Source organism: Euleptes europaea, chromosome 7, assembly GCF_029931775.1.
Source record: "Euleptes europaea isolate rEulEur1 chromosome 7, rEulEur1.hap1, whole genome shotgun sequence".
Lineage (NCBI taxonomy): Eukaryota > Metazoa > Chordata > Lepidosauria > Squamata > Sphaerodactylidae > Euleptes > Euleptes europaea.
Window position 1 is genome coordinate 59,300,769 of NC_079318.1, and position 20,697 is coordinate 59,321,465.

Here is a 20,697-nt window from a genome sequence, read left to right on the forward strand (position 1 = left end):
CTTACATAGCATTTTCAGTGTTAAGTACTTCATGCGCATTATTTTATCATCCTTGTGAGCTAGGCCAGTTACTTCATACACATTATTGTGAGCTAGGCTGGTATTTCATACACATTATTTTATAATCCTTGTGAGCGAGGCCAGTAACAGTTATTGCTGATGTCCAAGCAGCAGCCTCTTTTGGTCTGAAACAGCCATCATAGGTGCATGCCTATGTACATCTTATGGTACTCAAAGTCTCACTGCTAAATTGTGGCATGACCTTTCTAGACTGCAGCCTTCTTAATGGGTGGTGCATCTGTTGAGATTACATTGGAGGTGTCTTGCTTACCTGGCTTATCCCGCATTGTGACTCAGCCTTGCCACCTTCTCCACAATGAACCAATTAGTCTGTAACTGCCTGCAGGCCTTTGTAAATCTTGTTTTGAGCTCTCCAGGAGATTTGTAAGAAGAACTCAAAACTGGCTCTGCATGGAAAAGAACAGGTTTGGTGGCCTGCATGGCACCTTTGCACCAGGCTTCACAACTCCTGAGGCTAGCCCCGAAGAATGAAAAACTGGGCTGACAAGGAGAAAATTATCGCAACAAAATACCTAGGTTTTCATTCAGTTGTGCATTCAACTAAACAATTTCCTTTTAAAACATTCATTTTCTTCTACATCATTATATTTTCAAAGCACATCAGGGGGGATTAATCCTAAGGGCTCAACTAGATTTCATGGTAAATTTGCAGCTGCCACTGAAAATTCAAGCTGCTTCTAGCTCCCCTCTCTGCTCTGTAATATTTAGCAGACCTTAGGGGAGGGGTTGTTGCTCAGTGGCAGAGCACCTGCTATACATGCAGGAGGTCCTGGGGTGAGTCATTGGCATTGCTTGTTAAAAGAGTCTCAGGTACCAGATCATGGACATGGTCTTTCTCTGTCTAGAGCTTCTCTGAAGAGCTTCTGCCAGAGCTGACAGTACTGAGCTGCAGGTGCCATTGTCCTGGCAGGGCCAACCTAGGCAAGTCTGGAAGGTTCATCAATGGGTCTTCTAACGATTTTCATTGGTAGTCACTTGAGGAGGGGCTAATTTGGATCAGGGCTATTCACGGTGGGGTTAACTTCAAACAGTACACCTAAAGCGGCTATTTGTATATTTTCCCCAGTGAGAGAAAGACTCCCACAAGGCTTTGCAGTTGCAAAAATAGTGCAAGAGGAAGAGCTAACCACCTTTTCTCCTGCTCTGTGGCCCTGATCCAAAATGCCTCCCAGCTGCTATTTACTGATAAAAATTCCATTCATGGATCTTCCATTATCTAGTTTGGCTTGGATGGGGGACACATTCATACTGTAGACTTATTCAACATTTCAAAAAAATTTAAATGTAAATCATCTGGGCAACAATTAATATGCTATATGTTTAATGATACTACATTATTAACTATTTTCAAAGTTATAATGTTTAGCTTAATAGCCAAACATGCTGACAGTCCTACCTATTGTGACTCTATAAGAAGGTCACTGTCCAAATAATACACTTTCTTTTGTTTACTACAGAATTTGTTTTCTGCCTTCAGTTTTTATTTTTCCTTCCTCTCAGATGGTAACAATTAAAGATACATATGCTACGGCAGCATAAGGTACAGCAGTTTGCAACTCTTTCTCAAGTACTGAGCACACGCAATTTTTCTTGCAGAAAATGATATTTATACTTCCAAATTACATAAAAATGTCAAATAATACTATTCTAAATGCTAACTAAGAATGCAATCCTAAAGGAGCCAGCGTGACCCCGTACTTACACTGGCACCAGGGTGGGGGGGATTAATGCTTGCTCCTCTGCCGGTGCAGCCACACCAGGAGCAAAATCACAGAAGTGGGGAGCCTGTGCTGGTGTGTGTGTGTGTGTGTGTGTGTGTGTGTGTGTGTGTGTGAGGGGTTTCCAGGGGGGGCTTTAGGCAGCATCCTAACACCAAGAATGCCCACTCAAGTTGCAGCATTGCTATGCCACTTTTATTTGGTGGCATCGCCCCGCTGTTTTCTGTGGGGGTGTTTTCCCCATTTTACATTTTAAATTGTTTAATTTTTCCCCCTTCAGAATGGGCTGCCCATTATGAATGATGCATTTATGTTGTTCAATTGTTGAGAGAAGCTTAGAATTGATAGGAAAGTAAGTGTTGCATATATTTCAACACCACCCCATTTCTGTTTTTCCAAAAAAAAGTGATTTCAACATTTCTGAAAATTTTACATGGCAAATTTAGGATTTAATGACCTCCAAAACATCCTATCATTAACAACCTTGCTCAGGTCTTGCAAAGTGAGGGCTGTGGCTTGTTTGCTTGAGTCAATCCATCTCATGTTGGGTCTTCCTCTTTTCCTACCACCTTCAACTTTTCCTAGCATCATTGTCTTCTCCAATTACTGTTGTCTCCTCATAACAATCTTTGTTGTGAGATTTTGAGCATCACTTTAATGTGATGCTCTGATAATTGCTGCAGTCTTTGACATCTCTTTTGTTCAGAATTGGAAGGTAGATTGTGGGCAATTGTTTTGTTTTCTTTATTTGTCAGCATATCCTTGCTAAAATTTTGATGCTCTGTTCCTGTGGCTTGAAATAGCTGTATTGATATCCCATCTACTCCTAGTGATTTGTTTGTCCCAATTGCTTTTAGCGCTGCTTTCACTTCACTTTATAAAACTGCAGGTTCTTCTTCAAAAGATTCTTCTGTCAAAGAATCTGTCATCCTTTCATCTCTTCTGTATAGAGTTTTTGTTCCCATCTTGTCTTTATATTGTCCTGTTCCGTTAATGTGCTTTCATGATGAGCCTTCAGCATGCCTAACAGAGCAATCCTAATGTGTGTGTGTGGGGCGGGGAGGGAACAGGAGCCAGTGTAACCTGTGCACTGGTGTTAGTGCCACTTGCACTGGCTAAAGTGGCACAAACGCCAACACAGGGCCACTTACGATGGCTCTGGGGAGCCGCGTAGCAGTGTGAGCCTCGGGCACCAGCACAGCCTCACCAGCAGCATTTTCCTGACGCAAGGGATCACAGCGGCATCAAAGGGGGCATTCCCAGGGGCGGAGCATACATTAGTTCTTTCAGTCGAGGAATGGCCTTTTTTGCAGGTGCTGAGTTATGCCTGCAAATAGGCATGTGTAGCCCCATGGAACTATATGGAGAGTTCCACGGGGTTTCCTTCAAAATTGTATTTTCAGCTTGCTGCACCTGGCAGCAAGCCATTCATCAGGTGGTGCAACTGTGCCATCCCCAGCCATAGCAGAACTACCCTCCTTGTTATAATTGGGCTGTAATTGTGCTTTAAATTTCCCTTTGATTTCTTGGATCTTGTGAAACAGATCTCTTCTTCCTTTTTATTGTTCTCTATATTTCTTTACACTGGTTATTATAATAGTTCTCTTTGCCTCGACGTGCAGCTTGCTGGATTGCTGCAACATTTGATTCTATTTCTGTCAGTTTTACTTCTTGTATGCCTTTTGCATTTTTAAGAGTTTTATTGGTCATCCATTAAGGCTCATTTCATTTGGCTACAGGAATAGTCTGCGTGTTTTTCCTTGACAATATTTTTGGCTTCAACCCATAGTTCTTACAGTTTACATTTACTTGAATCTAGTAATGCAGATCTGTCCTTTGCATGGTCTTCAAACTCTTCAGGAATTTTTAGATTGTATTTTGGCACTATGAATGTTTTAGTGGGGGGGGTTTTCAGCTTTATCCTACTATTCAATATTAGCAATACATGGCCTGTGCCACAGTCAGCTCCTGGTCTTGTTTTAGCAGAGAGAATAGAGCTTATCCATCTTCTGCTTCCGATTATTTAATCTATTTGATTTCTATATTGGCCATCTGGTGATGCCCACATATTCAGACATTTGTTTGATTGCCTGAAACATGTGTTCACAATGAACAAATTGTCATCTTCATAGAATTCTATGAGTCATTCTGTTGCTTCATTTCGTGCTCCTGGCCCAAATTTTCCAACAATATTAAATTATGTGATGTTTCCTACTTTTGTGTTTTTGTCAGCTATGATTATCAGCCCATCTTGTTTACAAGTGTGATCCATTTATTCCTGGACACTTGCTTAAAAGCTTTCAATTTCTTCCTCATCAGTATCTCTAGTTGGGGTTTAAATTTGAATGATGGTTATGTTAATAGGCTTTCCTTGAAGTCTGCTGATTTTATTCAGTCAGACTTTGCATTATAGCCCTGATTGTTTGTGCTACATCTTTCCTCACTATTAGAGCAACTCTGTTTCTTCTATGTTTTAATTTTCTGACTGAAAATGCCCTAATCCAGTCCACATTAGTTCACACACTCCCAGGATTGCAATGTTTAAACATCCCATTTCTCATTCTACTATTTCAAGTTTTTCTTGATTCATACTTCTCACATTTTGTGTTCCTATTATATGTGTCGAACAGTTTTGGACTTTCCTTTTGCATCCATTCGCATCAAGAACTGAATGTCCTTTCAGCTTTGGTCTAGTTGTGTCATTAAGAATAGTGCTACTTGTACTTGTCCTCAGCTCTTCCCTAGTACATTGTTATAGAAATATAAATGTATAAGAGGAAATCCAGAGTAATTCATTAAAGTTGCAATGCATTTCTTGGGCATTCCTCTGACTTAAAACAAATATAAGTTTTTGCAGTCATTGCTCTCCTGTGACCACTCTTGCCATGTGAACAGCATCACTGGATCAAAAATAAAACAGAGAGATTAATCAGTATTGGGCTTGAGCAGTATTTGTGTTTTGCAAAGCAAATAGTTGCCATTTATATTGTTTTTTTAAGAGAACAGGCTACCCTGTACTCAGGACTCCACACCCTAATACTTGAAACACTGATTCAGCAGTGATTGTTGAGGCTCATAATTGTTTTCATCTTAAGGGTTTGTTTCCTCTGCACTCTAAACATACCTTGGCAGCTCCAGTTCATCAAAGATATGTATTTAATTGCTCCTCGGTGTTCTGCTGGCATGAAGAATAATCCATCATTCCTAAGAATAAGGTTGGAGCAGCAGCAGTGATTCCCTTAAAGAGCTGAAAGATTTAGCATAAATTTGCCACAACCTTAAACAGTGATGTAATTCCAGTTGTTTTATTAGGATGGAATTTGTCCCATTTTGGTATATGACCCAGTCAAGGCTGGTGTTCACAACTGCTGCTGCTGTGGAAATGGCTTTCCTTATTTTGTTCTTAATGTCTGCTCCCTACATAGAGTCAACTGGATCTTGTTCACCATGAGTAAATCTGCAGTTTTGCAAGGTATCATTCACCCACCATTCAGAAGGCCAACAGAACTAGAGATTCTGCTTGTGTCAGATTCCTAAGATGTTTGAATAATAAACAAAAATCTGTAGGTGCTAAAAAAGCAAACAGCCTATGGTGCTATAAGTACTTGCTCTTGATGGGGGTGGGGGAAGAGAAGAATCTATAATACCATTAAACGTGTTGATGATGATGTTGGTTTTATCCCTGATGCAACAATAGGGCAATTATTTTAGTTTTCATTAATTTTGTGGTAAGTGAATACACGATGCTTCCTCAGACTGAGTCATTCTATTGGTCTGTCAGGGTCATTATTATCTACTCCTATTGGCAGCGGCTCTCCAGTTTACAGGCTAAAGCTAGATACAAGATTTCTCTTAAGTAGTTGGGTCTGGGTTTTCCCAACCAGGAACTAATTTCACAAGGACAAAATTCACAAGGACCACAGAAACCTGATTATGATTGATTTTTTAACCACAGTCACATTGACCATATCCCCAAAATGCATAGGTATGCATAAAATCAGGATTCTACAGGTTTCAGTAATTCATTCTCTTGTTAGAGAGATAGATCTTAAGATATTCTCATTTGCATATATCGGTGTGATTTCCTTTTAAGAATGTGGTCCATTAAATTCATTCTTGTCCCACATTTGGCATGTTGTACTTTGATTCCTGTTTTGTAGCACTCAGATATGGGGTAAACATGGCAGGGAGAATTGCCAACATGCAGTGATCTAAATCATGGACAAATCTTGTGTGATGGTTAACAATAGATTTTTAATAAGACATTAAATCAGTTAATGCCTAGCTTACCAGGACTGGAGACCCCAATCAAACTGTAGTTTCCAGTTCTGGTTTCTAGGCAAACTCAGGTTGTGCAAACTTAGTTTGCCCAGTTTGCTTGTAACAACAAACTATGGTTTGCTGTCACAGAGCAAAGAAATCACCATCTGTCGGAGAAAGGGGGAGAGGAGGAGTGAGTATGTGAACCTGAGTATGGGTTGATGTTCTATCTGAATGAAGTCTTTTAAGAAAAAAGTAAGTATTCAGCCTCCTTGAGCCAACGAAAGGTGGGTGATAAACAGTTTAATAAATAAACAGAGGTCATAAGTAGGCATGTCAGCCCATAGAGAAAGGAAAACGAGAGTTGTGTAATACCTTTTATTATGACCTAACAAAATACCAGGCAAACAGTCAGTGGAAACTAAATGGGGTAATATTACCTAGGAGAAGAAACCATCATAAGCAAGAAGCCATCTTATATTATCTTTATTCAATCAAAGAATCTTTCACAATTAAATTTGGAGTATCACAAATAGAGATAATAGGTAACCATGTTGGTCCACAGAAAAAAATTCAGAAACAAAGGTTGTGTAATAACCAACCAAAATATCATAGTATTAATAGGTCACACTAGGAGCCCCATGGTGCAGAGTGGTAAGCTGCAGTACTGCAGTCCAAGCTCTGCTCACGACCTGAGTTCTATCCCGACGGAAGTCGGTTTCAGGTAGCCGGCTCAAGGTTGACTCAGCCTTCCATCCTTCCGAGGTCGGTAAAATGAGTACCCAGCTTGCTGGGGGTAAAGGGAAGATGACTGGGGAAGGCACTGGCAAACCACCCCGTAAACGAAGTCTGCCTAGGAAACGTCGGGATGTGACATCACCCCATGGGTCAGGAATGACCCGGTGCTTGTACAGGGGACCTTTACCTTTACCTTTAATAGGTCACACATGGAAATATTGTCTATGTTTTTCCATCTTGATTTCCAAAAGTTAGCTCACTCACTAGGAGTGGAGATTTAGGGTCATAAATGCCCTTCCCTTTGGTACTGACAGAGAGTTGCACACCAAAACCCTGCAGCTTCGAAGCCCCTATACTGCACTATGACCATCCCTGCTTTAAACTTTGCTAAAGAGATAAAGCTCAACTTTTGGTATGTCTTTCTAGATTATGTAAATAGTTGCCTTATCAGCAGGTAGATCTCAGCAATGTTGGTTTAGCTTCTGGGTAATGATATTTTTGCAAACCTTCAGATACATTGTCAAGAATAAATGACTGATTGCTACAATGTAAGCGTGTTCTGAGATTAGGATCTTGAGGCTCTCCAAATACAAACGAATGATAAATATCCACTGTTGGGTATTGTCTTTATCTCCCTGTTGTGATCTTGTCCCAGGCCTCTGTTGCATATCACATTTTTTTGGGTGCATCTAGAAATGTGTGTGTAAAGTGCCGTCAAGTCACAGCCGATTTATGGCAACCCCTTTTGGGGGGTTTTCATTGCAAGAGACTAACAGAAGTGGTTTGCCAGTGACTTCTTCTAGCATCTAGAAATACAATGTGATAGATTTAAAACACATGAATCATCTGTACTTTCTTCATAGAGCCTGGAAAGGCTGTGACTTTCTGTGTGTACAATCTGTAGCAACCATGTTTGTTGTTGTGCTGTGTGTGAAACGACCCTAGGATCCACAGGCTCATGGCAGAGTGGGATCAAAGGGAAAACATTAAACTGGGGGTCTCCGAAGGTACATCGAGATACAACTGTTTTGTCTGGTTTGGCTTTTCCTTTGGAATTCGTATTGGTGACTGGGCAGTGTTATGCATGCCTTCCAGTATTTCACAGACACTCAAGTAAGTCCACTATTCTCTCACTAAGGATCACTGCCTGAGCCAGCTGTTGGTGTTTACTCTGTAACAGCCTTATTGAGTAAAACACAGAAAGAAAATGCCAAGACCACGGTTACACAGCCCGGATAACCTACAAGAACCAACACAGGAGGATGTTTGTTTCTTTGGTTAACCGTAAGCTAGAAAAATGTAATGTGTTGGAATGTTATAAAGAAGGAGAGTTGGATTTTCTCCAGATTAGAGTCCACCACTCCAAACCACCATTCTTAACCACTCCCTACACCACGCTGGCTCAAAATGTACTCCTCATCAGTTGCAATGTGTGAAATGGTTCTGCATGGTGCCTTAGTGTTGTTCGTCTGCATGCATTTACATGCATGAGAGACTCAGTCACTCTGTATCTGTCATGTATTTATCCCACACTTTATCTGAGTAGCTCACGGTACATGCCTGGTTCTCCCCCTCCTCTATTCCACAACGAAAGCCCTTCCTCCTCAAAATAACATCTCTAGCCATTCACGCTAGTAACATGTTAAGGTACCACAAGGAAGAAGATAGAGACAATGATGTACCAGGAACACAAACCAGAAAATTGGGACAGTTCTTTGGACAAACAGACAGTTGACCCATACCAATTAGCTGCTGCTGGTGGTCTTTGCAATATCCAGACATGGGACATGTCTTGCTAAAGGGAGGATTGCAAGCATACCCAACAAGTATGGATTAGAGTTTGGAGCTCTTTTGAGTCACCTGTATGTAAAAACTTTTTATATGCTGGCACTTCAGTAATATAGTCAATACCCTGAATGTAATACGGAACAGGAGGAAAGAAACTGATTTTGAACAAATTGCCTTAACGCTCTTTAAAATATTTGCTGTCCTAAGTGTTGTCTGTTCAGTTTGGTCAGCATTTTCCAAGTGCAGAGAAAGTCATACATACTTTCTTTTATCTTTTGGTGGCATTAAAACATGCTGTTCTTGTTCTACAACGTAACATTTGATGCTGTGATAGGAAGCCCTTCAGCAGTAGTTCTTACTCCCGACAGCTTAATTAACTGTGGATTCCGGACCTTTGCAATGTAGGAATCAACAACTGTGCATACAGGCACGTGCAAGCATACAGAGCATATGCCAGGAAATACCTTTCAGCAAAGTTGCTGCAGGAACTGACATATGTCAAATTGTGGGATGTCCCATAAAAGGTTAAACCAAAGATGCTTAAAGATGCTGGGGAGATCTGGGTTCAAATAACTGCTCAGGCATGAAGCTCTGTTGCCAATTTAGGGCTGATCACCACCTCTCGGTCTCGCCTACCTCATGGAGCTATTGTGAAAATAAAATGATGCGGAAATGGTGCCATAAGCTGCTTGGAGAAAGGGTGGGACCATAACCGTGACAGAAAAGTAAACAGACAAGGAATCTAAGCCATCCTGAGACACTGTAGGTCCGCATTTTTCATAGCTGATTTATTCATCTCTATTAGTTAAATCTGCATAAAAGTTCATAGGAATAAACAGTACTTTTGAAGAAGACTCATACTTCGCTTTTTGTATGATACATGTGTGAATCATAGTAGACACTCCTTTGCAGTGGTGGAAAGTGCCGTCAAACAGGCAACTTATGGTGACCCTGTAGGGTTTTCAAGGAAAGAGACATTCAGAGGTGATTTGCCATGGCCTCTGTGTGGGCTGAGAGAGTTCTGAGAGAGCCGTGACTGGTCCAAGGTCACCCAGCAGGCTTCATGTGGAGGAATGGGGAATCGAACCCGGTTCTCCAGTTTAGAGTCCGCCGCTCTTAACCACTACACCATGCTGATTGACATGCCTTTAGAAGAAGCATTTTCTGTTCAATGTCATGCTGCATGGAAAGCCTCCTTTGGCCTCTCTTTTGATATTGCTGATCAAGGCCCTCGATTGGTGAAATTCGGTTGGGAACTGCATTACATGAAGTTATTTGTGGTCTGTATATTTTGGAGGGCAGGCTTCAGAGGTCCAATTAGGCTGATTCTGCAGGAAACAAATCTTTGTTTTAGCTTCCATTATCCTCAGAGGGCCTAGATGGTGGTCCTCATTGTTGCTTTACATTGTAGACAGGCTGCAGGGACGTCCAGACCAAAGCATGGGCAGCACCATTCAGTTGATAAATAAATAAATAAAATGGGCAATGTGTAATAGATGTTGGTGGCTTTCCATACCATTTTGGGTTAGAAGTTATTAATAATTAAGAGGTTCAGTATTGGAAGGGGCCAGTGAGCTTCTTGCCTTGAGGCAACCTTCAGTCTTGGCACCAACAACATGAGAGCACAAGCAGATATATATACTAAGTATGGTTCCACTTCCACATGGAAGCAACACTCAGTGCTTCAGCATATTTTCTAATGAAGTAACAGTGTGCACATGAAGCAATGAATGTATACCATGAGGTTCATATAATTGTATTTGATTTGTTTTGAAACTGTATCTGAAGAAATATCTTGCCTTATGTTTTCCATGCACAGGATAGAATAGCAGGGGTACAATTACTCTCATTTAGTTCAAGCCGCCAGCAAGGGACACTTAGAGCACTTCCACTAGTTCATGAAAATCAGTGGGATCCAACGTTCTGACTCTCCTCTCCCCACCTGCTCCCCACACCAGTTAACTTGCAGAGCCTATGTATCTGCAGGCCACAGAACAGGTTTGTCCGGTAAGATGTTTGCAGATCAGTAGTGCTAGTTGACTAAAGCAAGTAAGGGCTCAAACTGTAGGGCAGTAATTCTCGTGCCCGCCAGTGTGTTCCTGGCCAAAGAAGATATTGAGCACAATACAGTGATTCAGTTGAGCCTAGGAGTTATACTGGACCCAGCTTTATTACTGGAGAAGCAAGTTAATGCAATTGCGAAAAAGGCTTTCTTCCAATTCAGATAGTCTGAAAGACGGCCCCTTATCTTGAGATGGGTGATTTGGCCACCTGGATCCACACCACAGTAACATTGAGACTATACAGCAATGCTCTGTACATTAGTCTCCCCTCAAAATCAATTTGGAAACTCCAGCTGGTGCAGAATGCCACAGCTCAGCTACTATTGGAAGCTAGACAGAGCACGCATATTACTCCCATCCTTCAGGCACTTCGCTGGCTGCCCATCAGTTATTAGGCTCAATTTAAGGTATTAACTAACATGTAAAAAGCCCTTTCATAGCCTTGGACCCTCATATCCACTTGACCACATCTCCCTCTATGCTTCTTTCATTTGCTGGTGCCAACCTGCAAATGGGCAAAATCAACAACTGCCCGTACACGTGCCTTCTCCATTGTAGCCCCCACCTTGTGGAATGACCTGCCTGAGGAAGTCAAGAAGGCTCCCACTCTCCTGGCTTTCTGCAAACTCTGCAAAACTGAATTACTCAAGAGGGATTTTCAGTGGAGTCAATAGACTTGCATGGTACTAAAGGATTCCCAAAGTTACTTTGTAAAATTAGTAAGGACTGTGCTCTATACTAATATGTATAGCTTGTTGAAACTAGGATCCTTCTTTGGAATTTTGCATCATTTAATGTCTCGTGTTAATACTATTCTTTGCTTCAGTTCTGTTTTTCGACTTCTAGTTGGTTCTGCAACCCTTATCCTATTGCATTGTTTATTGAATGTCCCATCCGTCAGTTGTACTGACTGTCTCTGTGTAATCCACCTTGAGTCCAAGTAAGAAAGGCAGACTACAAATAATGTAAGCAAATTAAAAAAAATACTAATGGCTACATAAAGTCAGCATCATCACACATTAGTATAATATGCTGAGTTGGTCCATACTTTGGGAGAAAACAAGGACTGAAGTTATTAAATAGACATAACTCAAAGGTATGTGGGGAGGGACTGTGGCTCAGTGATGGAGCATCTACTTGGCATGTGGAAGGTCCCAGGTTCAATCCCTGGCATCTTCTGTTAAAGGGACTAGGCAGATAGGTGATGTGAAAGACCTCTGCCTGAGATCCTGGAGAGCCACTGCTGGTCTGAGTAGACAATACTGACTTTGATGGACCAAGGGTCTGATTCAGTATAAGGCAGCTTCATGTGTACATGTGTATAAGGAGGTAGGGTAGGTGGCGTAACTTCAGACAGAAATCAAGCTGATATGTAAATGAAAAACTGCAGCATTGTATGCATGGTAGCACTTTTGTTGACAAAAGAAAATATATTGTCGAAGGCTTTCACGGTCAGAGTTCATTGGTTCTTGTAGGTTATCCGGGCTGTGTGACCGTGGTCTTGGTATTTTCTTTCCTGACGTTTCGCCAGCAGCTGTGGCAGGCATCTTCAGAGGATTAACACTGAGAGACACTGTCCTTCAGTGTTAATCCTCTGAAGATGCCTGCCACAGCTGCTGGCGAAACGTCAGGAAAGAAAATACCAAGACCACGGTCACACAGCCCGGATAACCTACAAGAACCAAAAGAAAATATATTAAAGTGCATGAGTAGTTTTAGTTGAGCAGTGCTCTTCTACTTGTGGCTAAAAGGAGATGAATGTCTTGTGGGTATGTCTGTTCCTTTTGCAGTGGCTGGCGTTCGCACCAGCCCTAGCTGCATTTAATGATGAAGCTTTGGTATCTCCATTGTTGAATTCAGAAAATGAGAAAAGGAGTGGCAGAAAAGGGTGGAAAAGGTGATCTGGGCATGAAAACTTTTATGCGCTGCTTTGATTTGAATTTAGTTTAGTAAATCTAAGTATTAAATCACCCTGGAGAAGGCAGGGAGAATGCTTTATTTATATATATATATATATATATATATATATATATATATATATATATATATATATATATATATATATATATATATATATATATATATATATATATATATATAAATTAAGCCTTGTGTTCAAGCCGTAGGCCTGTAGGAAATACATACGCTGACTGCACTGAAAATAAAATGTAAGCAATCCATTCTCAAATCATGACTCTTCATAAGCAGCATTCATTATTAGCCAATTTTGACCAGCCATGGTTAATGGCTGTGGTTTATTTCATTAGCCAATGCCGTGTACTGTACTGAGACTGTTAAAGCTTTTGAATGCTACTTTTTCTGTGGGAGTGGGGTTATTACATTGTTCTTATACAACACGTTTTGAATAATGTGTGCATTAAAAGAAAATATTGACAAGAAACATGTAAGAAGGACTGAGGAAGACACAATATTGAGCCCAGACTGCAACACCTTCCTCGCCCTCAGAATCTTCTGCAAGGCTCACAGTTCAGTAACCAACATGTTGGGGTTCATCTTTTGACTTCCTGGTTTATCTCTTGACCTTATCTGTGGGTGGGGACTATTCATGCTCACCACAGGAATGTATTTGTGGATCTGTGCTATGAACTCCTTTCAAGAAAGAGGCCAGGTCTTATAATTCTGGCCTAGGTAGGTCATCTCTTCAGAGGAACAAGCCTAGTGTAAGAGGCCCTAGTTTCCCCTAGATGCACAAGGCATTCGTACCAATAATATCAAACTTTGGCTGTTTTGCCAATCTAGGTTTCAGTGTTTAGAGGAAAGGTTGGTGTGGAATGGAGAGCAACAGCAGTATGGAGACTGTTGGTTAGGTATGGCAGGGACTGAAGGGGGAATGAGAGTAGCTTGAGGTGTTCCAGACTCTGTTATGAGCCCTTATGTCACAAAAGGGGTAAAAGTCAAGAAATAGTTGTGGTAGAAATCTGAGGTGGCCAGCAGCCCTTCCATATCTGAGTTCCAGGTTAGGGAAGCCATACAAATTGTACTACATTATATAACTGGTAACACCAAAAGTGTCTTCCACCATCAATATTTTGTGTGAAATTGTTGTCATTTGCTGTGAAGAATCCAGACAGTGTCATCACCAAACAATTCCATTACTGTGTTTTCCATGCTGTTTTCTGGTTGTTTTAAAGACCATATTTGTGGTGATTAAAAAAGACAACAACCATTGAGTGTTATTGCAGCATTGTTCAATGTTGATAGGGGAAAGTGTAGCAAAGAAATAAAAGAGCTGGTAGCCATAGGTAACACTATCTGCTATAAACACTGCATTCCCAAACACATTTTGTAGGGAGTAAGTCCATGGAACCAGATGGAACTTCTGAGTAGATCTGGAGTTTTATGGGTGGAAGGCTGCTGCAGGAATAATCTGGGGAATATAAACAGCATGCCATATTCCACATGAAATCATAGCTCCAGTACAGCTCCTAGTTAGCAGGGGAAAGCATGGATACCCTCAGATTTGGAATGAAGATCATTGTGTCTCCTGGGCAGAGCTCCCGCTTCTCTAAAATGTCATCTGTGCTTCATTTCATTTGGCCTTTGAACAGTTTAGTGTGTTGGGCCTTTGTGAACAGATATGTTAGAAAAACTGTAGTAAACCACTCTGAGTCCATAGAACAAAGTGGGATATAAGTCAAATACATAAATAGAGGGGGAGGTATATTTAGCAGGCAATGCATAATGTATCTGTTTCTGATTCCCACTGGCCTGATATAAAACCAACCTCCTTTTTCAAGAATGTCCATGTACTACCAGGATTAATCTCTCTCGTGATTTAAATGCAAAATTTGGTGTCCCTTGACATGTAGCTAAATATGTGAACTGCCTGTATTAGAATATATTGTGTGTTTAAGTGGTGTCAGATGTTGTCTGACTCCTAAGAAGATGAGCTGTAGCATAATAACTGAGCATGTGCTTTGGGTACAGGCTCAGTTCCTGACATCTCCCTCTGAAAGGATCTCTGGTAGCTGTAGTAGCAGGAAAGACCTTGGGAAGCCATCTTAGAATAAAGGCTATGATCCTTGGCTACAAGAGCCACTGGTCTGGCCCCACATAAGTAGGGTTGCCAGGTCCCTCTTCACCACCGGCAGGAGGTTTTTGGGGAGGAGCATGAGGAGGGCAGGGTTAGGGGAGGGGAGGGACTTCAATGCCAATTGCCAAAGTGGCCATTTTCTCCAGGTGAACTGATCTCTGTCTGCTGGAGATCAGTTGTAATAGCAGCTAGTACCTGGAGGTTGGCAACCTTACACATAAGGTAGCTTCACATGGAAGCTCCATCTGCAATGATTGATCTATTGTAGCTGTGTTTCTGACATGCAAATTGTATTGCAATAACTGAGTGGTGAATAGGATCATATTGCAGGTATCTAATTATGGTACATTGCAGCTATCTAATTATGTTCCCTATTTTCATACATAGGAGCAGTTCTGAAAGGAGGAAGGAGAAGTCAAGAGATGCTGCAAGGTGCAGAAGAAGCAAAGAGACCGAAGTATTCTACGAGCTGGCCCATGAACTCCCTTTGCCCCACAATATTAGTTCACACCTGGACAAGGCATCCATAATGCGCCTTGCAATCAGTTTCTTGCGGACACACAAAGTATTATCTTCAGGTAAGCTTTGTAAGCAAAATCTGGTTAATTATCTAATGGATATAGTAAAAGGTTCAGTGGCCCAGGGCCCAAGTCCAACCCTAAAGGGTGTCACATTTTGGAAGCAGAGCCTTTGTTTCCAAGGACCTTTCCATATTAGGTATCTCAACCAGTTTCTTCCACATGAATTGAGACACCGTCTTTAACTCCCTGTACCCCAAGGTGATACTTTTGGCAAAGGCCTTGCTGCTAATTCTAACTCTTTAGTCCCTTTCCCTCGCTATGTTGTGAATGGCAACAAGTGTTCCATCAGAGCCGTAAGGAGAGGATTCTGCCAAAGTATCTCATTTTGTTCGCATAATGAGAAGAGGTTAAAAAGCCCTTCGCTTTTGTCTTGGCTCATGCATGAGTCAGGAGATGAGGCCAACATTGCCAGTTCAGCCCTTTCTCAATTTAAAATGTGGCTCCATGGCTGTACAACAAGCATTATTTTCATAAGCAGAGAAGGTTAAAGGGAAAGTGGGCAATTAAGTATATATTATGGAATACTATCAGTTATCAGTTTCAGAACTTTGCATTATGATAATGAGTAAACATTTCAACAGATGATAAACAACATCCACCATAGCGAGCAAATCATGATGTAATATTGAGCTTGCTATTGTGGGACTTGGGTTCAAATACCCACTCTGCCATTAAGCTCACTAAGTGACCTTTGAAAAGTCTCTTGCTATCAGTTGCAACCCACGAGGTTATGTGAAGATAGATAACCCTGTGTACACCATCCTAAGTGCCTTTGAGGAAAGGGCAGGGTTATAAAAGTGCTAAGTAAATCAATGTATTTCCAAATAGCAAAATAAAGGCAGAAAATCTGGTACTGGTTCAGAAAGGTACATCTGAAAATAAACCTGGATAGTTTTAATTAAAACCAATTAAAATATTTCAAGCATGAAGAGTTTAATCCTAATTAAAATTCCAACGTTTATAAATCACACAAGATTTCCATGCTGGAACAAGCAAATCCCAAATTGACAGGGAAAACATGATTGCGCAACTACATTGAGAAGGCAGCTGGGTAGTCCAAAGGCCTCGCTTAAACTGGATTAGGCATATAGACAATCTGCCTTTCTGACTGCATGATGCCTCACTGCCGGTCATGACTAGCCTGTAAACCCTGCTAGTTAATATATTCTGGGAGGAGGAGGTGTGATGGAAAACAAATCCGAGGTAGGTCCACTGTGTGAAGTGTTGTGTTTCTTGTCACTTTGCTTTATGTACTCCTGAAAATTGGCTACCGCTTCATCCTGCCTCTGTGTAACCTGCACGTTTCTGTACACAGCAAGAGGCACTGCGTGCAGCGTAAACTTAAGGATGGTGCAATGTGGCCCAGATACTGCTGCCCCATAAAATCTAGTCCACTAGATGAACTTCCTTGATACAAGAAAGGAAACAGAGATTCTGGCTTAGAAGAGGCCACCCACACGATGGTACTTGATAAGATAGGTTGGTTATGCATGCAAGCCTTATGCTAAAATATTTAATTACAGGTGTTTATCAAGTAATTGCTATGGGTAAGCAGTGTGCCGCAAGTGCAGCCACTTCTTGCACTCCTGTATTCCCTTCTCTGGTGCTCATGTGCAACGGAAAGCTAGATTCAGCATGGATCTGTATTTCCTGGGTATCCCACCATGGGTCTCCTATAGGAACTGGGTTTTTTTGCTTCATATCAATGGTTGCTGCTCAGCCAGAAGTGAAAAAATACCCATAAGTTGCTTAACAACATATACTGAATTGTTTACAACGTGAGCAGATATTAAATTGCCTCGGCACTCAAGCAGTACCAAAATTATAACACTTGTGGCAGATTAGCTTTTGAAACCATACCAACAAGCTCTCTAATTGCTGATCCGCCTAGAAGCCGGAAAGATCTCAAGAGTAAGAATGCTGTACATGCACTACTTCCTTCGGAGACATTCGGGCCTCTATTGAGCATAGGCCATGCTTTTTCCAAGAAACTCTTAGCAGTGTCCATATTGCACCTTCATTGTGATGTTTGTTTGTTTTTTTTCCCTTCTAAAACACTGAACCAGAAATGTTGGGAAATAGCATCTGGAAAAGAGGCAGATTGTCTTTGTGTGTCTTTGTGCAACAAATTATAACAATCCCTAAGGCATACTACCACTCTTTGAGGATGCTGTGATTCAGTGGGCTTCCCATATCCTTCTGTGGCATTCTGATGCTGACTCTTCCCCAGGCTGTGCATGCATGACTCTGCACTTGCATCTGCTGGGAGTGGTCTGTGCACCAGGGAGAGAGGAGCTGCTAGATGTTAATGGTTAAGACATGGGAGGTCCTTGACTGCAATCCAATGTCCCTGGCGAATCACAATAGAAGTGCAACCGCATGTCACATCTGTAGGCAGTTGCTGAGAAAGGGAACTGTGTTGTAATAGGCCTGTGGGACAGGCTCCATTCTTCTCTCTGTGGGTGCAGGATTGTGCTTCTGGTCATCTGCCGGCCCATCTGGAAGCATCAAATGTCTGCTCAAGCTCTGTTTTGTTTGCTAGCATTGGGCATATGCACACCTAAAACTTGAAACATCTCTACGCAGGAAGCAAGAGGGAACCTGTGTAAGCAGTCAAACCCAGCCTTCCATTAAGGGGTGCCATGGAGGCACCTGGGGGGAGCAAATACTGGCATAAGAGCAAGACACTACTCTTCACAAAATGGATGCCCCTCAGAGAGTTCTGGGATCCATCTTGTGTGTCAATCTTGGGCAGGAAGGAGGTTGCCTACTGAACTTTCCCCCTGGGCCTAAGGTGTGCCTGGCTGGACAATGGAGCTAGCTAATCTCCATTGTGCCATCTTAAGGTGATTTAATCAGTGCTCCAAGCAGACCATTACTTACCCAATGTGCACCCACCCCAGCAATCAATCAGTATTCAAGAGAATAGCCCAGGCATTCTCTTGGGTCCTGACAACTTATGAAGCCTCCGCTATCTTTTAGCTGGAACCCCGGAAAAGCAATTAATTCTTGGTCTCTGGCTTTCCTGCAAGCTTACTTCATACTGCCTCAGGACTCACTTTGGAGTATAAATATTGGTCCTTTGGTCATTCATAGAGTGTGTGTGTTCTGGATTCGTGCACACCCTCACTTGTGTGGGGGCTCTTTGCTTCTGGAAACGCTAGTCATTTTCCTCTTAGTGCTGCTTTCCCTGGACATCCCTTTAAGACTGGTAACTATCACCCATCTGTGAAACCCTATCCAACTTCCTCCCTTTTCTCTTTGTTAGCTCTTGTATGCTTTGTATGTGTATGTTCATTGCTTAAAATATATTTCTTGTTTTACTGTTTTTATTCTTTAATAAAACCAATTTTAATTATACAACTGCTTGCTCATTTTTCACCCAGGACTGTCCAGGTACACTGAGGTTATAGACCCCAATTACCACCTTTCACTCTCTGTCTCCAGCTAATTCCCCCAACCAAAGTGGAGAGTGCCTACTTAGGGTAACACCTGATTTAAGTAGGATGCTAGTGGGCAATAGAACTCACCTGCGCGGCTTTGTGGATATCATTTAAATGGGCCTGCTACCTGTGCAGAGCTGCTGCGTATGCCTAGCTTGCCAGTGCGTCACCCTGCCATGCTTGGTATCTCTGGTGCAATAAGCGCGTGATGCTTGCTTGCATGTGAAGCAGCCCAGTTAAAATGAGACACAGGACTAGCACAAAGTCACACCACTGTATTCTTTTCTGCATCGCCAGCATCTCATTTAAACCTTGCCTTGGGTGAAAATACTGAGGTAGCAGATCGGGCTATGCAACTCCAGGCTGGTGGATGCCATTTTTAAAATTTCCCATCCGGAAAAACAACAGCTGTCACCACCTTCCTGCACAAAAAGAAGAAAGGTTATAGCCAAGACTACTCCTTGCTGTGTTAGTTTTCTAGTTTAGAAAAAGGGATTAGAAATAGAAAAGGAAGCAGTGTATAAAATAAATAAGTACATATTCACGTGGTTCATCCTGGCTTGCAGGTACAGCAGGTGACCCCCAGGGATGGGACCACATTTCTCTTGTAGAAGTCTATAGCCACTAGCAGGTTTCTCTGTTTGTGATCTGTGGCAATCCCACATTGGAACACACCATTCCCCCCCTTCCAGGATGAATTAGCTACATGAATTAGTAAACTATTAATCCCTTTCCCATTTGAAAAGAATGCCACTTTGAGTAGCTAAAATGGGATCGGTAGGCCGACGTTAAATCACCTTGAATAAAAGGATTTCATCATCCTTTAGGCGAAGCGCTTAAGCAGGGAGGAAATTAAACAGTTTGGATTGCAACAATAACAAAATCCGTCTTGCATTATTTCCTATTCTTTCGAGAGCATCCTCTCACAAAGTTTATCTTTTCCTAAGCTTGAACTGTCTGAGTTGATTTTTCCAGCACAGGCAACATTCTTTATTTGGGCAGTGCTGCAATTCTGCCATTATTGGAGTCTGCAGAGGGGTTTCCCCAGCTGGGAAGAGATCTCTGGACTGCGTGTAATGCATCAAGTGGGCGGAGGCTAGAGGTTATTATACTTTAGAAGTAAAAGATTTTAGAAAAGACTCAGGAAAAAAGTTGATGCACTGATGTTTAATTCACACATTTTAGCATTCAACTCCTGGCCCTGGATTTTAAATTCATCTATACTATTTTTAAGGAGTCTACATCCCATGTATTCATTTTTTTGCAGAAGTCACCTAAAGGTCTGGATTTGGTCTTTTGTGTCATTCTGCGATCGGAAAGGCTGGTCCCACGTCTTGGAGTTCAAAAGAGTGCAACATACCACACTTTGCTTTATTATGGTTCCTTTTTTACTTAGTAACCCATTTCCCTTTGATTTTCACAGTAGGCAGCTATGGGTGAGAATTCTGGGAAGGAAGCCTTCGACATGTTGGTCTGGCGGCCTGACTGAGATTATTATCACAGGAAGCTAACTGAAACAATAGCTGTAGAATATTGTTTCCATTTTGTTCATGGTGTACTCGAAGACTTGCTGCCTTTCCCCCACACCCTTCTGCTTGCAGGACTTATGTACATTAACAATGAAATAACAGCTAGAAATGAAAGGTGTGGCCTTTGCCAGCATGAAGATGTGCAATGGTGGGGAAAGGTTCATCTGTTCAATTTCTCTTTGCTATGTATCGAAGGCTTAGTGTGTGGGTGGGGAGGGGGAGGATAGTAATTCCAGCAGTTAGTCAAATGAATGAAAAATCTATTGAATATTAAAGTTAGGGTGAATTCTGACACGGTGTACAAGCTAGGTGAAAGGAAATGCATCCTCTTCCCATTGTTGTCTGGAACATCTGAAGCCCAAGCCCCATGGGAAGATGCATATGTCAAGTGTAACAGCACATGAATCTCCCTTTGGGCACATACAGGGTCTGTCTTCTGCCA

At 41.8% G+C, this 20,697-nt stretch overlaps 1 protein-coding gene across 2 annotated transcripts in view; it reads left to right on the forward strand.

Annotated features, from left to right (window-relative positions):
- The window catches only part of EPAS1 (endothelial PAS domain protein 1), a 125,517-nt gene that overhangs the window by 51,420 nt on the left and 53,400 nt on the right, over nucleotides 1-20,697 (forward strand). For both annotated transcript variants that reach the window (XM_056852741.1, XM_056852742.1), the window contains exon 2: nucleotides 15,090-15,280. In XM_056852741.1, coding sequence (XP_056708719.1) covers nucleotides 15,090-15,280 — 191 coding nt within the window. The remainder of the gene's footprint in view (nucleotides 1-15,089; nucleotides 15,281-20,697) is intronic.